The sequence below is a fragment of the Miniopterus natalensis genome, chromosome 10 (assembly GCF_054644295.1).
Source record: "Miniopterus natalensis isolate mMinNat1 chromosome 10, mMinNat1.hap1, whole genome shotgun sequence".
In the NCBI taxonomy this organism is placed as follows: domain Eukaryota; kingdom Metazoa; phylum Chordata; class Mammalia; order Chiroptera; family Miniopteridae; genus Miniopterus; species Miniopterus natalensis.
In genome coordinates this window covers 70,239,105-70,257,149 of record NC_142090.1, presented here as the reverse complement: position 1 = coordinate 70,257,149, position 18,045 = coordinate 70,239,105, and the positions used below count along the sequence as shown (strand labels likewise).

At 37.1% G+C, this 18,045-nt stretch overlaps 1 protein-coding gene across 1 annotated transcript in view; it reads right to left on the bottom strand.

Annotated features, from left to right (window-relative positions):
* LOC148092287 (histone deacetylase 9-like) overlaps nt 1-18,045 on the bottom strand; it is a 223,303-nt gene that overhangs the window by 194,742 nt on the left and 10,516 nt on the right. Inside the window, exons 3-4 of the mRNA XM_087821192.1 lie at nt 8,843-8,963; nt 4,256-4,305 (exon numbers count right to left, since the gene is read on the bottom strand). Coding sequence (XP_087677318.1) covers nt 4,256-4,305; nt 8,843-8,963 — 171 coding nt within the window. The remainder of the gene's footprint in view (nt 1-4,255; nt 4,306-8,842; nt 8,964-18,045) is intronic.

The following is an 18,045-nucleotide window of genomic DNA, read 5'->3' as shown; positions in this document are numbered from 1 at the left end:
ATAGCAGGAGGAATGTGTCTTAACCAAACCAATCTGTTACATTGAATTTAACAATATAACCATAGATTTGGTCACAATGAATCATTCCCTGATATTGCAACAATAGAGAAAGTCCAAGCAGTCCTTTGGAAGGCTGGCCACTGGACCTTTTTTTACTATTAGCGGGGGGAATAAACGTGGAGGACCAATGTGGTATATTAAATGGAAAAATCGTATGAAGGGATGAAAGTAGTGTACAATACCAGAATTTTCTTCTGAATATGTGTATGTACATATATAATATTTATACATATGTAAATTTTATCTATCAGATGGGAGAGCTTATATTTTAAACCTTACACAATGAAAGAAAATTTGAGCCATTTCCCCCAAACCTGCCTCCTGTATAGTGAGTGTAGTTAGTATATGACCGAACCGCCTGCTGAAAACCTCAGAGCAACTGAAATGAGCCTTAAACTACCTCCCCACAATCACCTAATTCTTCTCCCCATCTCCCCCTCCCCAAATCACACAAAAAATGACACCCCCGTGCCCAGGGTGTCAGAGCTAGGTGCAGTCACACAGAGCAGGGACAGAGCGAAGGTTTGCAGTAAAGAGCCCGCTTCCTGCTCACAGGCTGGCCGGGTTGCTGCTGCAGAGGCGCCTTGATTAAACGCACAGAGCCCCACTTCTGGCACATCTTTGACCAGTTAGGCTGGCCCGGATTCTGCCCGTGCTCTGCAATTCCTCATCCCTCCTAGGGAATTGTTCTGCCTCTTCCACAGCTCCTCCTCCTCCCATCAAGGGTCTGACGCTGCCCATTGACCACGTTTCTTTTTCTGCCTTTTGGCACCCGGAGCTTGTCTGCTGGAGAAGAGTGGAATTCTCTGCTGTCTGCAGGGCTTTCCCCAGGGACCGGAGCATGAAACCCAAACTTATATATAAAATCATATCCTGTTTGCAAACACCATATCCCCTTCGCTTCTTGCTAATCTGGTCCCGTAAACCCCAGCACAGCTTGAGAGCCCATCCCTCATCTAAACAAATGCCATAAGCCCCTTTATACTTTTACAACCATGTCAAAAAATAATATTGCCTGCCAATAGTGATGTGATTGGAGTTGCCTCCTCCGAGCCATAAAAGAAGTGCGGAGTCTGTTATCAATTTCTCTAAGTGTATCAGGGGAATTATGGGTCGATTCAGTTCCAAGTTATAAATGACAACTCAAAAGCCGCAGAAGCGTTTGAAGCTGGGAGCTGATGACGACATTATCATAAAAGCCTGCTCGTCCTTGCTTTTGTGGGTTTTCTTTTTTTTTCTTTCCCTTTTCTTTGTGGCCTATCAAGTGAAGAGGGAAAAATAAGGCTGAGAAATGACTTCAAGATTTCTTCACACAGCAGCAGGTCAGATGGCCAGGAAAATGATCACTATTTTTGGTGATATGTATACCCTGAGGAGTGAGAACTAAAATGGTCTTGCGCTGGCTTTTGTTTCCAGCGTCCCTTAATTTTCTGTTTCACTATAAGATGACCAAGTCCTGGGTTTGGCGCAATGCTCTTTTCAACTGGTGCATTTTCTTGTAGTGCAATCACACAGTAATCAGAAATGAGTCATGCCATAGCAACTAAACAAAAAGAAAACCAAACACAAAGGAATTCCGAAACCTTGAGACTGTTGCTCAAAATGCAACTCGGGAGAACATACTTTCAAGCACATTAAATGCCCCTCACCTGTTGAGCTACCTGAACAGCACTGTTGAATTATCACATGGAATTTTAGGGGGAAGTTTCTGATTTCATAATGCCTCAGGAAGTCTCCTCAAAAGCCAATTAATCATCAGCATTCAGTAGGTATATAATAAACCCTTCTAGCAGGAAGGTATGCATTCTAGGTAACTGGAATTTTCTTTAAAAGTTGGAGAGCACTAAGTATTTCAGAATTTGAACCAATGGGTCCATCTTAGATCATCTGAATGAGAAGGGGGCCCTAAGATAAAAGCCATTTCAGTGGTTTCCAAGCTCACTAGCATGACCCTATGTTGCTAGGTTGGGCCACACCAAGTTCATACTGAGTATCTTTTATATACTTAATATGTCTAGGACTGTCCTGGAGGTAAAAATGGAGACTAATACATATCAGAGGACCCAGAATGTCTCTTAGGACTTATATCAAAATGAAAGATCTTAAGGGGCAAGATGGTATGCCTTAATGTCTAGGAATACAATTTGATTCCTGAAATAAACAAAAGACTGAATGAAACTAGTTCTCTAGTGCATCAACAGAACAAGGTTGTGTGCATGCACATACACACACACACACACACACACACTCAACTAGACCTACAAAACCACCACCAAAGGACCTAAAAGCCAATTTGATAAATAGAGGTACCTCTCTTCAGCCCTTTCCAGTATTACTGCAGTCAAGCTAATCAGTCTCTCTCCTCCTGCCTCTGCTCAAGCTAGACTTACCCACCACCACTGCCACTGTCTGGATTAGGTCAGAGTCTGAGGACGTTATTAAGGACTTACTCTATGACACCCACTGTGTCAGAAGTAGCAGGTACTATTTATTCATTGGGCACATTTAAGAGTTTACTAGAGCAGTTCTGGCTAAAGACAAGAAATTACCATGCTGTGGGTTTAGAATAGTGGAGTAGAGGTACTTTGTGTTCAAGGGATAGTGAGTCATAGGCACAGCCCAGTTCAGACTTGAGAGGTGGGTCCTAGGGAGCTCTGAGTCATGAGACAAATGTACTTATAAACGAGTGGGGGTTTGGTGGCCACCACTCTTTCACCATACCCCATCACCATACCCACTAAGTAGTCCTTAGCTTTGTTTCATTCTTTGCCTCATTTGCAGGTAATCAGCCATTCTCTTAAAATGGCCACTTGGGACATTAAGAAATAATCTCAAAGCCAGTGAAACCCACTTTAAAAATCGGTTTGTCCCCTGCCTTCTAGAATAATTTTGCAAGCTCCTGGCTTCACAGGAGGTTTGCTAAAAATCAGCAAGGGTTAATATGGGGGTGGTGACTGTCCTGTGCTAGAGGTTAAAAGGCCAACTCACCAGTGAGCTGCCACAAAGGGGACCTCGGTACATTGGCCACACGGCTGCACTGATGGGCTCCAGGGCCTGTGGCTAGCCTGTTAAAGATGAAAGCCATAGAAGGTCCTAAAATGCTCCTGTGGCACTCCTCCACATGGACATGCTCATCCACCTCATACTTTCCACATTTTACCCTTTACTGTGTGACTCTGGGAAATTAACCTCACTTCTAGGAGACTTCAGGTTCTCATATGTAAAATGGTATTAATGATAATGACGATTTTACCAAGTTGTTATGAACCTGTTGAATGTTGGTGAACTATAAAGTCCAATCACATTAGTTGTAGCTGCCATTTTTAGTTCTAGAGGGCAGAATCACAGGTAAAGGAATAGAAAGATCATCCTTGATAAATCTAGCACCACTAAAATGAGTTAGCTGAAAATATATGAGGGTTCCCTGTATAAAATTTAGCTATGGAAAACACTGCCTAGTACATGGTATACACAGGACTTGTTTTGTTCCTTCCCTTCAATATCCAAGAAACCTCATTGACTTAAACTCCTTAGTCCTTAGAAACCTGATCTAGAATTCTTTACCCTAATGTGACTTAGCACTCAGCTCTACAGGATGATGGGTTGTTAATGGTAAGGGTTAACCTTAAATACATTGCAGGCTATAGGGTATGTTCTAATCATCCACAAAAATGCAGGCATTTTTCTTCATATGTCGCAGGATTCAAACAAATTTGTCCTTGCAATGTGGTATAAATATCCTGGGTCAGAAAGGCTTTGTTAATTATTGAAGACAACAATGGTCCCAGAAGGTTCACAAACATAATGTCCCACAATGCAAAGCACTCTGTGAAGTTTATGCCGTTTTCATAAGGACTGTAATGTACATACTCTCTGCTATTACCTTTTCTCCAGCTATATAAAACTCTAGCAAAGCCATCTTTGTGAACATGTGACCTGTGCAGTCGCACAGAACCCTGCGGTTAGGGGGGACCCACACTGATTTCATCCACTATTGTTGCCATCTTGAAATTCTTAGCTTTTAAACAAGGGGATCTATATTTTTATTTAGCACTGAACCCTACAAATTATGTAGCCAGTCTTGCAGTCTAGTATAACTTTTACTGAGAAACAGCCTTAAACATGTCAATAGATACATAAAGGAGATATTTTCAGAAGTTTGTTATTTAAGAGCAGTAAACAATCTCATACTTACCCCAAGTCCACCACAAGGTAATGAAGAAAAAAATTTTTGAGAGGAGTCACCTACACAGAAAGAAGACATGAAAAAATATATAAATTGGGAATGTAATTATAGTTTTTAAGAATATTAAAATTTTAATATTCTTAAAAACTAATTTAGTTTTTTGATGTGTTTATTAATACATAGTATTATATCACATGGTATTTATCATTCAACTCAGGAGGAAACTCATCAAATTTTAGAAAGGTAAATAAATAAAATATTTAAATAAATATATAAATACCTATTTAAATAAATATATTACACATAAATAAAATATTACAAATAATAAAAATATTATAGTCTATTGTCCACATGAACAAACAAATACCTATGAAATTTGAGTCTTAAGGTTTGTTTTAACTGCCCCACATGCTGTATAATATATCACAACACTTTTAAATTTATACTTTAGTATTAATAACTCAGCTATTCACTGGGTGTATCCCTCTAATGTGGTTCTGAAAGCCAAGATTTATGAAATACACTGTCATTTTTTCAATGTTTCAAATATTAAAACATCTATTCAAATATACAGATTTATTTTGAATTTCTACTTCAGATATAGCTAAGACTAAGTATCTTTAGCCTCTCCAATATTTACAATTTTTTAAACAAGTCACAAAACACTACAATGAGGATAACACTATTTGGGGATCTATATAATATAAATATATCTTCTTTAAAATATATGGTAAAATCTTATCTGTGACTGTCTCTTAGTTTGATAATTCATGGAATTTTTAATCCTTTTGGTTACCTGCACTTTTATTTTCTGCATTATCTACTACATGAGTAGAGAAAACAAAAATAACTACTCCTAAATTTCTTAGGCTAAAATCTGCCTTGCAAAGCAATTAAAGGGAAAGGCAGTGGGCATTTCTGTATCATAGTCAAATGACTGTAGTGACTTGGATGGGTCACTCGGGAGATTAGTGGTAGAAACAGGTACAAACCTGCATTTCACCTTTCCCAATTCATTTGTTCTATTGATGATCAAGGAAATAATAATGAAAATTGAAAACAGACTTGTGGTGGAATTCACATGCCACATCAATAAAAGTCTAAATAGATTTTACTATTACAGAAAAAAATTGATTTTTGAAAACAAGAAATTGCATGAGTTGATTTTTCAAATGCAATAGCTAACAGATGGAAAATGGTAAACAAAAATTTAAGCACAAATGAAAAAAATGATACATCTCATTATATAGAAGGATCTTCATAAAAATAAAAGAAGTAAACAACAACAAAGAACAGGTCATGAAAAAATAGTAAACGTGAAATGCTGACATCAGTAAAAGATACATAAAAACTTGATGGATAGCTTGGGGAGGAGTAAAGGTTACTTACATTGTTGCTCATAGCAAAAATATTTCTATATCACTGAATATTTTGCAAGGATGCATTCATATGTCACATATGAAATTAAAATATGTAATACTGTATATTTTAATGTCTGAACTCTATTCCATAGTTAAAAGGAATAAAGTTAATATTACAATGCAATAAAGTAACTTTTAAAATTTTATATAAACTAAGAATAGGGAAAATAAATGATACACTGCTTACGGAAAATTGTATCTAGTAACGTTTGCATAACACAAAAAAGACAAATAATAATTTAAATTAGTAATGCATTAAATATTTTAATTTACTGAATTGACTGGAATTTTTGAAGCTAATGTTGTGTTGCCATCTCCATGACCTGAGATCTGGCTAGCCACACGACAATAAAAACTGGTAGTAGGAACGACAGGAATATTAATGCTAAGGAAAACCTCCTACCAGAAATGATAGGAGAGAATGTTTTTAAAAGTGTCCCCTTACAAGGATCTAGAGTATTTAAAGAGATAAATGGTGCACACTTTCAAATCTAATTATTTTATAAGCTAAGGCTATCTTTCAAGATACAACCACTGATAGGTCTGGTCATAATGGACTCCTACTTAAATCCTTCCTCCTAACTCCAGAACATAACTATGAAGAGCAGTACTTCTCAAATCACCTAGGAAATTTCGAAAGCTGAATGGGTTCAAATTCAGTGTGTGTGCACTGACAAACTCTGCCCCACCCCAGCACCACTCTGTGATGGGAGGGAATGGAGAAGGGGAAATGTGGCAGTGAACGGAAGGCCAGAAAGAAAGGGAAATACCTTGATGGCTCTAAATTTCTGCATTTACACCTGGCAGCTTCAATCTGGCTATTTCAGACGTAAACAAAAAACAAGCCACAAGAATTCAAATTTTACAAGGAACAAAAAAGCATGAAAAGTTAAACTTTAAAAAGGATCGAATTAGTCACTGAGAACTTGAATCAAGGAAAACCGGCTGTTCCTGGACTCACAGGAGGAACTAAAGTGGGTCAGGAGTGGCAGTAAAGTTGAATTTCATACTTGACATCAAGGCTGAGCAATGCAATATCCTTGTTTATATTTACTCACGTGTCCTGCACAGAATACTGAAACTGTCACACTGACCCGAGAGGTTCCTAGAGAACTAACTCCACATATATACCCAAAGCTAATTCTAACATCATTAATTACATAAATATTATCCCACATTAAATATTCAAAACTAATGAGATAAGTGGCCAATTTATTTGGATTTAAACTTTAAAAATTAGATTATTGGCACTTAGTGTTTTCATCAAATGCATACATTAAAAGAATTGTCTGAGATCTAAAATACGCGTTTGAATTCATTTTCAAACCATCAAATTTTTAAATGATATTTATGTTGCATATTTTGAGAAAATCAGTTTTGTTCAAGTGTCAAATTTCATTTTTAAAATTGGTGGTATTGCCACGTTTCAAAAGTAAACAGTTCCAAGTCATCAAATTTAAACTTCATTTCTTTTACAAATATGTCTTTTCTCTCAAAATGTAGACAATGGTTGTTTTGGAACATCTCTCAAACACCTACCTGTAAGTTCTTCCCGATAAAATCCAAAATACTTAGTCCTATATCTAGGCTGATTTATAGTTTAAGACCATAGTTTAAAAAAGATGGGGTATGTTGCTACTTGTTTTCTCGCAACTAAGTTAAAAAGTAATCAAAATGAACACAGTTTCCTATATTTCAATGTGTATTTTCACCTCATAAAAACATGAAAGTTAATGTCTGGTTTACTTTATCTTTGGGTAAATTGTGTGAGATTATTAATTCCTGTAAAAATAAGGACATTATTACATAGTGCTCAAAGCAAATGCAGTTCTTTATATAAAGAATCTATATGTGTAGAGATTCCTTCCTTTCAACAGAAAGTATATATGTTTAGATTGACTTATTTGCCTTTATATTAATATATAGATTTAATTCTATACAAATTATTTCTCATCAAATTTTAATAGTTTTCTAAAAACTGAACAATCTTCATGTGTTCCCCCTTTCTTTCAATTTCTTCCCAAGCTACCACCACTTCCCCTGAATGCATGTGCGCATACACACACCCACATCCCTTTCCTTCATAAATTTAGGGATGCCTCCCACTCCTTTTAAAAGGCAGATTGTAAGTGCCACAATGGGCAGCTGTTAATTTCCCCTTATGATTATTTTCCAAGATGCCTGCCTACTACATGTCATACATTTGCTTTTCAACTTAGGGCAAGTTAACACAAAATCATTTTGAAATAATATTGAATTAGGTGAGGGAGTCCAATGATTTCAGATTGACACAATAGGTTTTGTTGAAAGAAGGGGAGAAAAAAAAGTCCTAAAATGCCTTTTTTTAAGTTAAAATAGTTTTTAAAATATCCTTTTGGCATATATTACCATGTTATATATTGTTATTCCATTATAAAAGGTTATTAATAAACTTAATAGAATTATTTCATCTAAAATAAGGTTTTGTAATGAACTTTTCCCAAATCTGGTATTTCTCTCATATAAAGTCTATATAAATCTGTGCAACATTGATTTTACTTTAAAATCTGATGGCAAAGATTTGAAAAATAATACATTAACTAAAAATTATGTTTATTAGTTTTCTACTTCAGCCTGTTTAATCTACTTTACTGTTTAATTCCACAGTTAAGACATTAAAAAGTTTACACTAAGGTTTAAAATGCAACCTAACTATAAAATGCAGTATTCTACACATAGCAAGAAGGAGTTTTCACTTAAAACAGGTGTGCTATGCCCTCTGTCTGTTAAGGTCATAAACAAAAGAGCTGAACAGCACAAAACAAATGAAAAAGGTGAAGATAAATTTGCATAAATAATGTGAAAACCTTTCTTCTTTTAGTTTGAAAATGGAAGCAAACAGACTCCACAGTGCATTTACTCCTGTATGCTAAAATACAGAGAAGGAACACTATTCAAATAGAGATGAATTGAAAAGTAAACATCATGGGACTTGCATGGTCATTTTTTTCTAATGCAAGACTTTTCTTCATCTGCATTGGCGTCTATTGTAAACCACTCATTCCACAGAGCAACACTGATGGAGAGCTGATTTTTTTTGTCACACTGCTTGCCAAGTATTTTGAACTGACACCCGCCTTGACTAATGATAGTGCTGGAATGTGCTGTTCTCTGTAGAAGGGAGGCCCATACAGACCTAGGAGTGTCCTGGGGTCCAGCTTCTGTCCATCCAGGGGGTTGGTGCCATACAACAGTGAGTGATGTGCAGAATGAACAAGCTGTATTTCCTCCAGGCTGGCTTTTCGACCTTGAATCCGCTGAAAGAAAACAGCAGAAGCCTCCAGTACTCCACTGACAACATTTAGAAGAAAATAAGGCCCCGAGTCACATTTAAGATGATTAATAACGGGCTGGGTTTCATCATGGAGGAATGTGACACTGATTTGCTTAGCAAAGTACCATAATAATATTTGAAAAATGAGAGTATGCAAGGTTCAGAATCTTGGCTTGCTTATGCCTGAATGGGCAATTGACATAAAGCATATTCTTCTTTGGCATAAAAAAAAATCTATAACAAAGAAATTAATAGTTAACTCATATGTAAAAGTATCAGCTTAAAACAAATAAGGTCAACTGTTTAGCTGAGGAGTAAATTCATCAACTTATTTTATACTCACCTATAAATTCCTTATTGTTTCTTAAAGAACTTAAATAAAACCAATACATTTTAATGTATTTGATTATAACAAATACGCTGATCACTCCATGTGTGTGCGCCCCATAGTAGTGTTCACCTAGAGTCTAGATTCTAGACCAGTGTCCCTCAAAGTGTGCCCTGTGGGATCAGGAACAGTTCAAGAACTATTTATGAATGGTCTGTGATGAGCTCTGTATCAAATTCAAAGTAGGCATTTAGAAACTTTTATAGTATTTTAACAGAATATCTTTATGTCTATTGAATCTAATATAATCTTGTACGTCTTCAATCATATTTCACTTTTGTAGTACTTCATTTTTAATGTATTTTATAGAAGCACTGGTTTGTGACATAATGGAAATGAAACAAAATCAATAACTGCTGCTTAACCAGAGATAGTCTGAGACACTCTAGACTCAGTCAATATTTTTACACAATCGCCAGGCAGAGACTTTCATTTCAACTAAGGAAGAATGGTCCTTTGACACAGACAAAACCACACATGAAGTCAAAGCTCAGTTAGTCCATATGGGAATGGAAGTGTTCTTCCTGGCCATAGTTCTCAGCTGGCATAACTACAAGCCCAATAAACATCATGTTGGTGTATGAAGTGAATTAGCCTAACTTCTGAAAATTGTCGTGTTTCCTAAAGTTACCCGGATAGCATTAACATTTCACTTAAAATATGTATCGCAATAAGGGACTTGTAAGGCAACAGATTAGACGGAAACAACGTACAGTGGACTTCGAAGAGAATCTCTTTAGGGATTGCTGTCCTTTCATGTTCCTGCCCATGGAATCACCAGCTGACAGAGAAACATCAGGTGACAACAATACCTCTCTCGGGACCAGGACAAGTCCATATTCAACCTCCCTAATTTAAGGTGATGCATGTGCTGTCGATGTATGGTTCACTGAGGCAGCAGGCCAGAAACCTCAATTTACTGACAATTCCTAGGGGTTTACTGGGTAGAAGGCAGAGCTGAGCCTGTCACTGAGAGTAAGTCATGTAACAGAGAGGGAAGAATGGTGTGAGATCCAAGGGATAACAGGAAGGTAAATGAGTGATAGAAAACAGAAATTTCTAGACACTGTGCCATCGTGTACCAAATAAACAAACACATGCTTATGGAAATTTCTGTGTCATAGCATTGAATTTCCCTCTTTTTGACACCCAATTTACATTTCCAGAAGAATAAAAATATGTTTCAGAGAAATTATTCCCAGGTAGGTGTTGAGTATTGAAATTAAACCAGGTAAGTAATGAAAACTAAGGCAAATTTAATGATGGCCATCTGGTCAGTCATTGCTCTGATCAATAAATGAACATGTTATTGACCTATGTGGCTTGATGATAAACATCAAATTTGGAAATGTTTATGGAAAACCAGAACAACCAAAGCAACAGAATGAGAAGTAATGAGATAAAATTAGGAATCGAACGTTCAAAGTCAATATTAAAGAGAAACATTTTAACTGTGAGATTTCAGCTGGTGGATGATCCAAGATAAATAGTGGTAAATCCATGGTCTGAGTCATCTAAAATTGGAGTGAGCAGAGCACTGGAAACCAGACTGTGGCAACCAGTCCCATCTGGCAGAATAATGAGCACTGTGAAATAAGAGGGCTCCCGGCTCTCACTTCTACGAATCTAAGAAATCCATAGCCACTAATATTTTATATGCTGATATAGTGAAACATCTATACCTTAAGTAATGTCAGTTCTATAGTTAATAATCAGATCCACATTTTGACTGATTTCATATCAATTTTTTTTTCCTTTTTATTTTTCTGTATATATATTTTTCAGCTCTGAAATTGAATTTCCGCCTCTGGTCTGACATTAAATACCATTAATAAGAAATATGTCTTCATGTTTTCATTAACTAGTCATATCTATTTACAACCATTCACTCTGTGCTTGTCCTGACTCCTTTCTTGTTCTCCCAATCACATGTTTGAAAAATAACCTGCTAACAAGATTCAACTACAGACAGTAGCTCCAGTGCAAGAAATCTTAAGAGGACACCTGCAGGATTGAGTATCAGTCATCCCCTTAAATAATACCAGCTAACCAACAGAAAGGATGGAGCATCTGGCCCAGCCTATTTGACTTACTTACTCTAAGAGTATGCTGTTCTAGTGTACACTCTAGTGCTCCTTGTCACTATTAAAACATAAGTTCATTTTACTGCTTTCATTTTACCCCCCCCCCCCGGCCCCTCTTTATCTCCTTTTGGCTCCCAGGAAGTATTTTCCACTGGCCCTTTTTATTATTATAAAATATATTTCTTTTAAACAATAAATACACTAAATATAAGGAATACTTCTTCTTAACCATCACCTCTGCTTCTATGGCTGCAGGACGTGCATGTTTCTATAGAAAGAGAGCTGTGAGAAAAAAACACAATGTAATAGGAAAAATGTTTCTACCTGGGAAAAGGACCTGGAGAAAGCATGTTTTGAGATTTATATCTCACGGGGGCACTGCTACGGGAACTTGAAGGATGTGTAAGCTAAAAACTCTGAAATGGCGACAGCTCTCCTTTCTTCCTCACTGAGTCCCCTGGAGAACTTCCATTTTGCCCTGCTAATGTCAGATGCCTGAGATTTGTCAATTTCACTTCTCTCAAACTGAGGTCTCTAACAGTTTTCGTTTTCTGATATGATCATGAGTAATTTATTATGTTATGTGTCTGTGTTTAAATATAGATTTTCATTTAATCCCTTCCCATATTTTCTATTTCCTGTGCACCCTTTTCCCCTTCATTTCTCTCTCATGATGCTCTCTTGAGCCAAAGGTCAACTGCAAAATGAGTCACAAAACAGGGGAAAGTGCTCTGATCGTCGTAATTTAGGGAGATACAGATTTCCGTTCTCAGAGATATTTCGTCTGCAGGATGCCTATCCAGAGTCATCTATGATTCTGACCAAAAGGTTTTTTTGAGAATTCTGAGTATATTTGGAAACACGATGCATCGAAGAGACGGTGTTCATTTGGGTGTTTCTGGAAATCTCACTTGAGATCCAAATACAGGTCTTAATTACCTTGCTAACAGAGGCCTGGGAAAGCAAGCTTATAGCTCTCCTTTCGGGTTCGTATAAAGAAATCTTGCAGTGTGGGATGTGTTTTTTATTCTCTGTTCATTCTCTGTGACTTGCACTCAGGCAGTTCCTTCCCTGCCTGCTGGGAAGGAGCTGATGTTCAGGGAGGGCCTACTCTATGCTATGCACCTGGGGATGCTGGTTTAGTTCTGAACCCAAGCCTGCATTCCGGTTTGAAGTCTGACTCAAGTCATTTAAAACGACCATATCATTGAGTCTCACAGCACACCACGGTTCTTCCCTAAAGAAACAGTCTTCCTGAAATAAAGCCCATTAATGCAACCTGATTATAGAAGGAATGTTCTGAACATGATCTACAAAGTCATATTGTGACAGGATGAAATGCAGCCTGCCCACACCCACCCACACACAGAGCACACACACGGTATAGATTCATTTTTTTTTTTTTTTTTTCTGCCAAGGAGCAGGGTAAAAAGGAAACAGTTCTATTCCTTCCCCTCCTGTGTTCAAAGCCTGGATTGAGGCCAGTGTCCTAATCAGTTCTCATTGGCCCTGGAGGAATCAGAACCTTTTGTAAAATATAATAAAGGGCATAAAATCATGATAAAATGCATGAAAAAGCAGTGCCTTTGGTTAGGGAACTAGAAATAATTTAGCAGAACAGATGGATTGCATTGGTTTGGTATTATTGAGGACATGAAAGGGCTCGTTTTGTGGCAGTTCCAAACTAAGAGAAAATGTCCAGCTTAGATTTGACAAGTCAAAGTACCTGCCTCTGCTGGGGGAGACCCCATTTTCTTTAATCATTTTCAAAGTGGTGACATATTAGGCAAGAATTTCCACTGAAATATTTCATTTTCTGAAAATATTTCATCCAGTGTCCCTAAATAGAGATGTTTTTTTTCCTACAAAAATCCACAGGGCTACAACTTATAGAATTAAAGAATCATAAATGATTTATGAGTGTCAGAGTTATCCTCTGTTACAAATTCCATACTTAACATTTAATGAATCAGCTCATGGCCTGTTTCATTATTCTTGATACACTTTTCTCTCGTAAACAATGAAAAAAATTGGTCTCATGCATATGCCCAGGTGTTCCTACTGGAGTTTGCAAATACTACAACAAATTGCTTCTTTAAATGTTACATAGAAGATAGTTTCTTTTCCCTCCCCACAACTGCATTCTCTTCTTCCATATATCCTTCATCTTCTAATAACTTGTTCTCCTCAGAGTTTCCAAAACTGGAAGGAGGCAGGCAGCCCAGCAGACTTTTGGTTCTTTCTGTTGGTCACATAGAAAGAGAGTGAATTGCAAGTAAGAAGTCGTGAGTTCTGGGTACTGACTCTCATGAGTCCTTAATGCACCCACAGCCAGCTATGAGCTACCTCTCTGGGCCATTGTTTCTTCTTATATAACCATAGAAGGCTGACCAAATTATAATTATCATTATTATTTTATTGATTTTGAGAGAGAGAGGAAGGGAGAGGGAGAGAGAGAAAAAGAAAAATCGATGTGAAAGTGAAACATCGGTCTGCCTCCTGCATGCCCCTTACCAGGGACCAAGCCCACAACCCAAGGATGTGTCCTACCGGGAATTGAACAGGCAACTTTTCAGTGCATGGGACAATGCCCAACCAACTGGGCCACATCAGCCAGGGCTGACCAAATTATTTCAAAGCCCCCTTTTAGCCCTAAAATAATAATATTCTATGTGAAATAACCTTAAATACAATAAAAACTCAATAAAATATCCTTTATGTTAATTTATAGGCTTGCCTTAAGCAAGAAAATATAATACTTGAAGTGACCCATTACTGTGGGTGAGATAAGAGAGATCTGACTATGAAGGTTTTCAAAAGGACTCTACTCTTTGAAGCCCATTTTTTATGTACTTACTTGTAATTGAAAAATAAGAATAATTTTTAAGCTCATATCCTTAGTCTGTGACAACTTTAAAATAATGAACAATTTTCCCAATTAAAAAAAAAAATTATGTATGTAACTGTCGTTTCTCAGGTAAACACTGACTTTGGTAACCATCCATCTCCAAATACCTGACTCCACTCCCTTGTTTGTCTCTACTTCAGTTAGCTTATGAGGTTGAAACTTCATAAACTTAAGACGTTGAGTTTTGGGGGCAGTGATTTTTAACACTGGCTGTAAGTTGGAATCAGCTACAGAAGTTTAAAAAGTATGGACTCCTGGGACCTACCTACAGGGCTTCTGATTAACTTTGTCTGGGCACAGCCTGGGCATTCAGGTACTTAGAGCCACCCCATGGGTTTTAATGAGCAGCCTACGTCAAGAACCACGTGTTAGAGGGACCTGTCCATTCTTCCTGTTCATAAGTGAACTCAAGATACTGAAGCTGAACTGACTGACCAACATTTGGGACTAACAAGTAGTTAAAATAAATGGTTGGCACAGAGAAGCTTGGGACGTAAAAAAGACCTATCTGGTCTTCAAAATGACAAGTGCCTTCTACTTCCTTGTAACACTGCCTTGATTTAATCATTACAATGTACTTAAAAATATTTCAGGGATTAGAGCAATTTCAAAATCACTTCAGAAAAACAGCAAATCCCATTCAGTAATAAAAGTCTGAGTGCTAAACAGCATATGTACTATATATTTCTTACAATTTGATTTTCACCCATTTAAAATCATTATGCTCATCAGAAAGTTTAAAAAAAAAGTTACCTCTAAGTGAAACTGCTCAATTTTCACAGTTTTTATGCAAATGAGCAACTGGATCCCCTATACTGTAATTATTTTTTAAACTTCATTGTGAATGAACATTTTAATGATCTGGGTTAAAGCACTGCTTTTTTATATAATAATCATATGTAAAACAAATTGTCACAATAAATATTTTGTGTTACTTTAACACTACAATTTTCAGATGGTTGAAAAACATAACTTCGTTTCTAATAAATATTTGGTTAATAAGTTGCTGTTTAAAAAAATTCCTGTATCACTTTCCAAATGGATTCAGAAGGGCAGTGTGTCTTCTTTCCTTTTATTGATGGTTTTCCATATTAATTCTTCCCTTTTTTGAAGAAATAAAACAAAAAATCTCAATTCATCTTCTGATTATAGGCTGCACCAGCATTTTTCATGCATTTATCTGTCTGGGTCCATAGTATACAAATCTCCCTCAGAGTAACAACACAATATACTGGTTCACTCATCACATCCAGAGCATCTGTACTGCTTCCTAAGACTGCTATATCTTCAGAGACCACTCACAAGCCTCCCTGTTTGAGACTTTTTTACTGCTCTGCAGTTAGATTCTAAAACACAAAAACACATTTTTATTTTTTTTCAAACTAAACAAAATAGTAAGCTGTTATGTGCTGCCATCTAGTTAGATTACTCTATAAAACAAATGTTTAATTGAATTTCCATTAACTTGCAGGATGCAGTGCACTGCAGCATTGATGTCAGAAAACCTGAACATTCCTAAAGCGTTTCTCCAAAGGGTATTGTATTTCTTTATTTAGATTTGCAAAAGGTATTTGAAAATCACCTGTGTGTGTGTGGGAATGTGTGCTGGAGGCTCTAGCCCTGAGCTCTTTGGCATCTTGAGATTGTACACTGAACCCGCTCCCCACTTTTCTCACTGGAACTGCTAAGGAGTCCCAGAGAGGCAATGGTAGCTTGGTTTTGGGTCCCAGAATTGTTTTGTAATTCCTTTGTGTTGGCACTTGAAAAAGGGAGTAAAACATTGCAGCCCAGGATGTTGCTTATGCTTTTTACTTAGGAATTAAGCGAAACGAAGTTATTCAATACTAGTCACAAAGAGGCAATGCAAATTCCACATAATGTGCAATCCAACAAAAGCACTGTAAAATGTTATTATTCTCAAAACAAATGTGAGAGCAAGCAAATGTCTGTGGGTGGCTTGGTGGGGCTGAGAGTCGTGAGCACTTCTGGAAAAACAACTGCAAGTGCATTTCTAACAGATGATGGGTCAATCTCTGCAATTTTTAAGCACAGGAGAGGATGTTCTTTCCTTCAGGGGCACACACACTTTAGAAACCTGGAGGCTTCTACAAAGAGTTTGTTTCTGGAGAGGACACCAAATGACCCCTCTAGATCTCTTTATCACAGTGACAAGAAAGTTGCTGGTTTTGCTTTTTGTTCCCAACCAAATCACTAAACTAAGTATAGATGACTCAGCAGGGGAAAAAGTAAATGGTGTTGGCATGAAGCACTACCAAGCACCTCAATTTTTTAAAAACAGTGTCACGTCATACCAAAAGAAGTTAACCCATGTAACCACTGTAACCTAACATAATGAGGACTAATGTTTTCTCTGGCTGCTAATCAGGACTAGTAAGCACAGCCAATTTACACTATAGCTTACAAGCTAAAAGCAATGTGTCTACTGAAACAGCCTAAAAATGTTGTCTACTCTTAATCAAAGAAAGTGTTATGTTCTAAATGAACTCCTTAGCCAGGTAATTTCATACAATATTAGAGTTGAAAGGGATCTGAGAAAAGACCCTGCCTAACACCCTCATCAGTAGGGTTAAATGATTTGACAAAAGTACACAGATAATTAATGGCAGGACTAAGGCGAACTCTAACACTGAACAATAACCTTTGAAGAATCCATTTTGGTTAATTTTCTACATTGCTACATGAAATGACAAATACTTAGAGTCCCAGACACACAGATTTTACCTTCTCAGGTATGCTTGCTATAGACATACCCAAGGAACAGAGCGGGGCTTGAACTTCCTGACAGTCTCACCTGGACAATTTTTTTTTTTTTAAATTTTATTATTGTTTAAAATATTACAGATGTCCCTTTTTCTCCCCAATGACCCGTTCCACCCCGTTCCTTCCCCCTCCCCAGTCCCTCCCTGATTCTCCCAAGGGGGCCATCATGGTAAATAATAATTTACATCCAAGCTGGAACTTAACTTCTCTTGGACTGAAAAAAGTCAAGTTCAATGGGAAGATATTGTCCTTGGCCTTGGAGGCTGTAGAAGGCTCGTTAACACTAACCAGGAAGCTCATCAGCATAAGAACCATTAAATGGCAAGTTACATGGGGATGCATTATCTGGTTGAAAAGGCAAGAAGGTTCTTATGCAACTGGAATGAGTTTTGGTGAATTGCTGAAAGGTTTGCTGTATGTTTTGGGGTTTCATTTTTCCCCACAGCACTGAAATTTTCTAAATAACTTGGCTTAAGATAGAAAGGTTAACATCCTTGCAGGAGGGTTTAATAATATATTAATGAATGTGTATATTAGATTTAACATGTCAAATCAAAAACTTTACGAGAAAATTCACAATGACCATGTATCAGCTGTGCTTACTGGGGAGAATACTGGCCAAGGAAAGAGATTCTGCTATTTCTAAGTGGATTAAACTGGTTTGCAACACTCTCTGTATGTCCCCTTTTTATTTCATTTCCTCCCCTACACTTCTGGTAGAAACAATCGGGAAGAGAAAATAAGTCATGTTTCTTTTGGTTCTATGTTTTATACCTTTTGGTACTATGTTTTATCTTACAATCTAAAAGTCTCTAGAAAAGGGTAACATTTGTTTAGCTAATGTTCATTTCCAAAAATTCTACTTTATATTTTCAAATCAGCCCGGCCGGGCATGGCTCAGCAG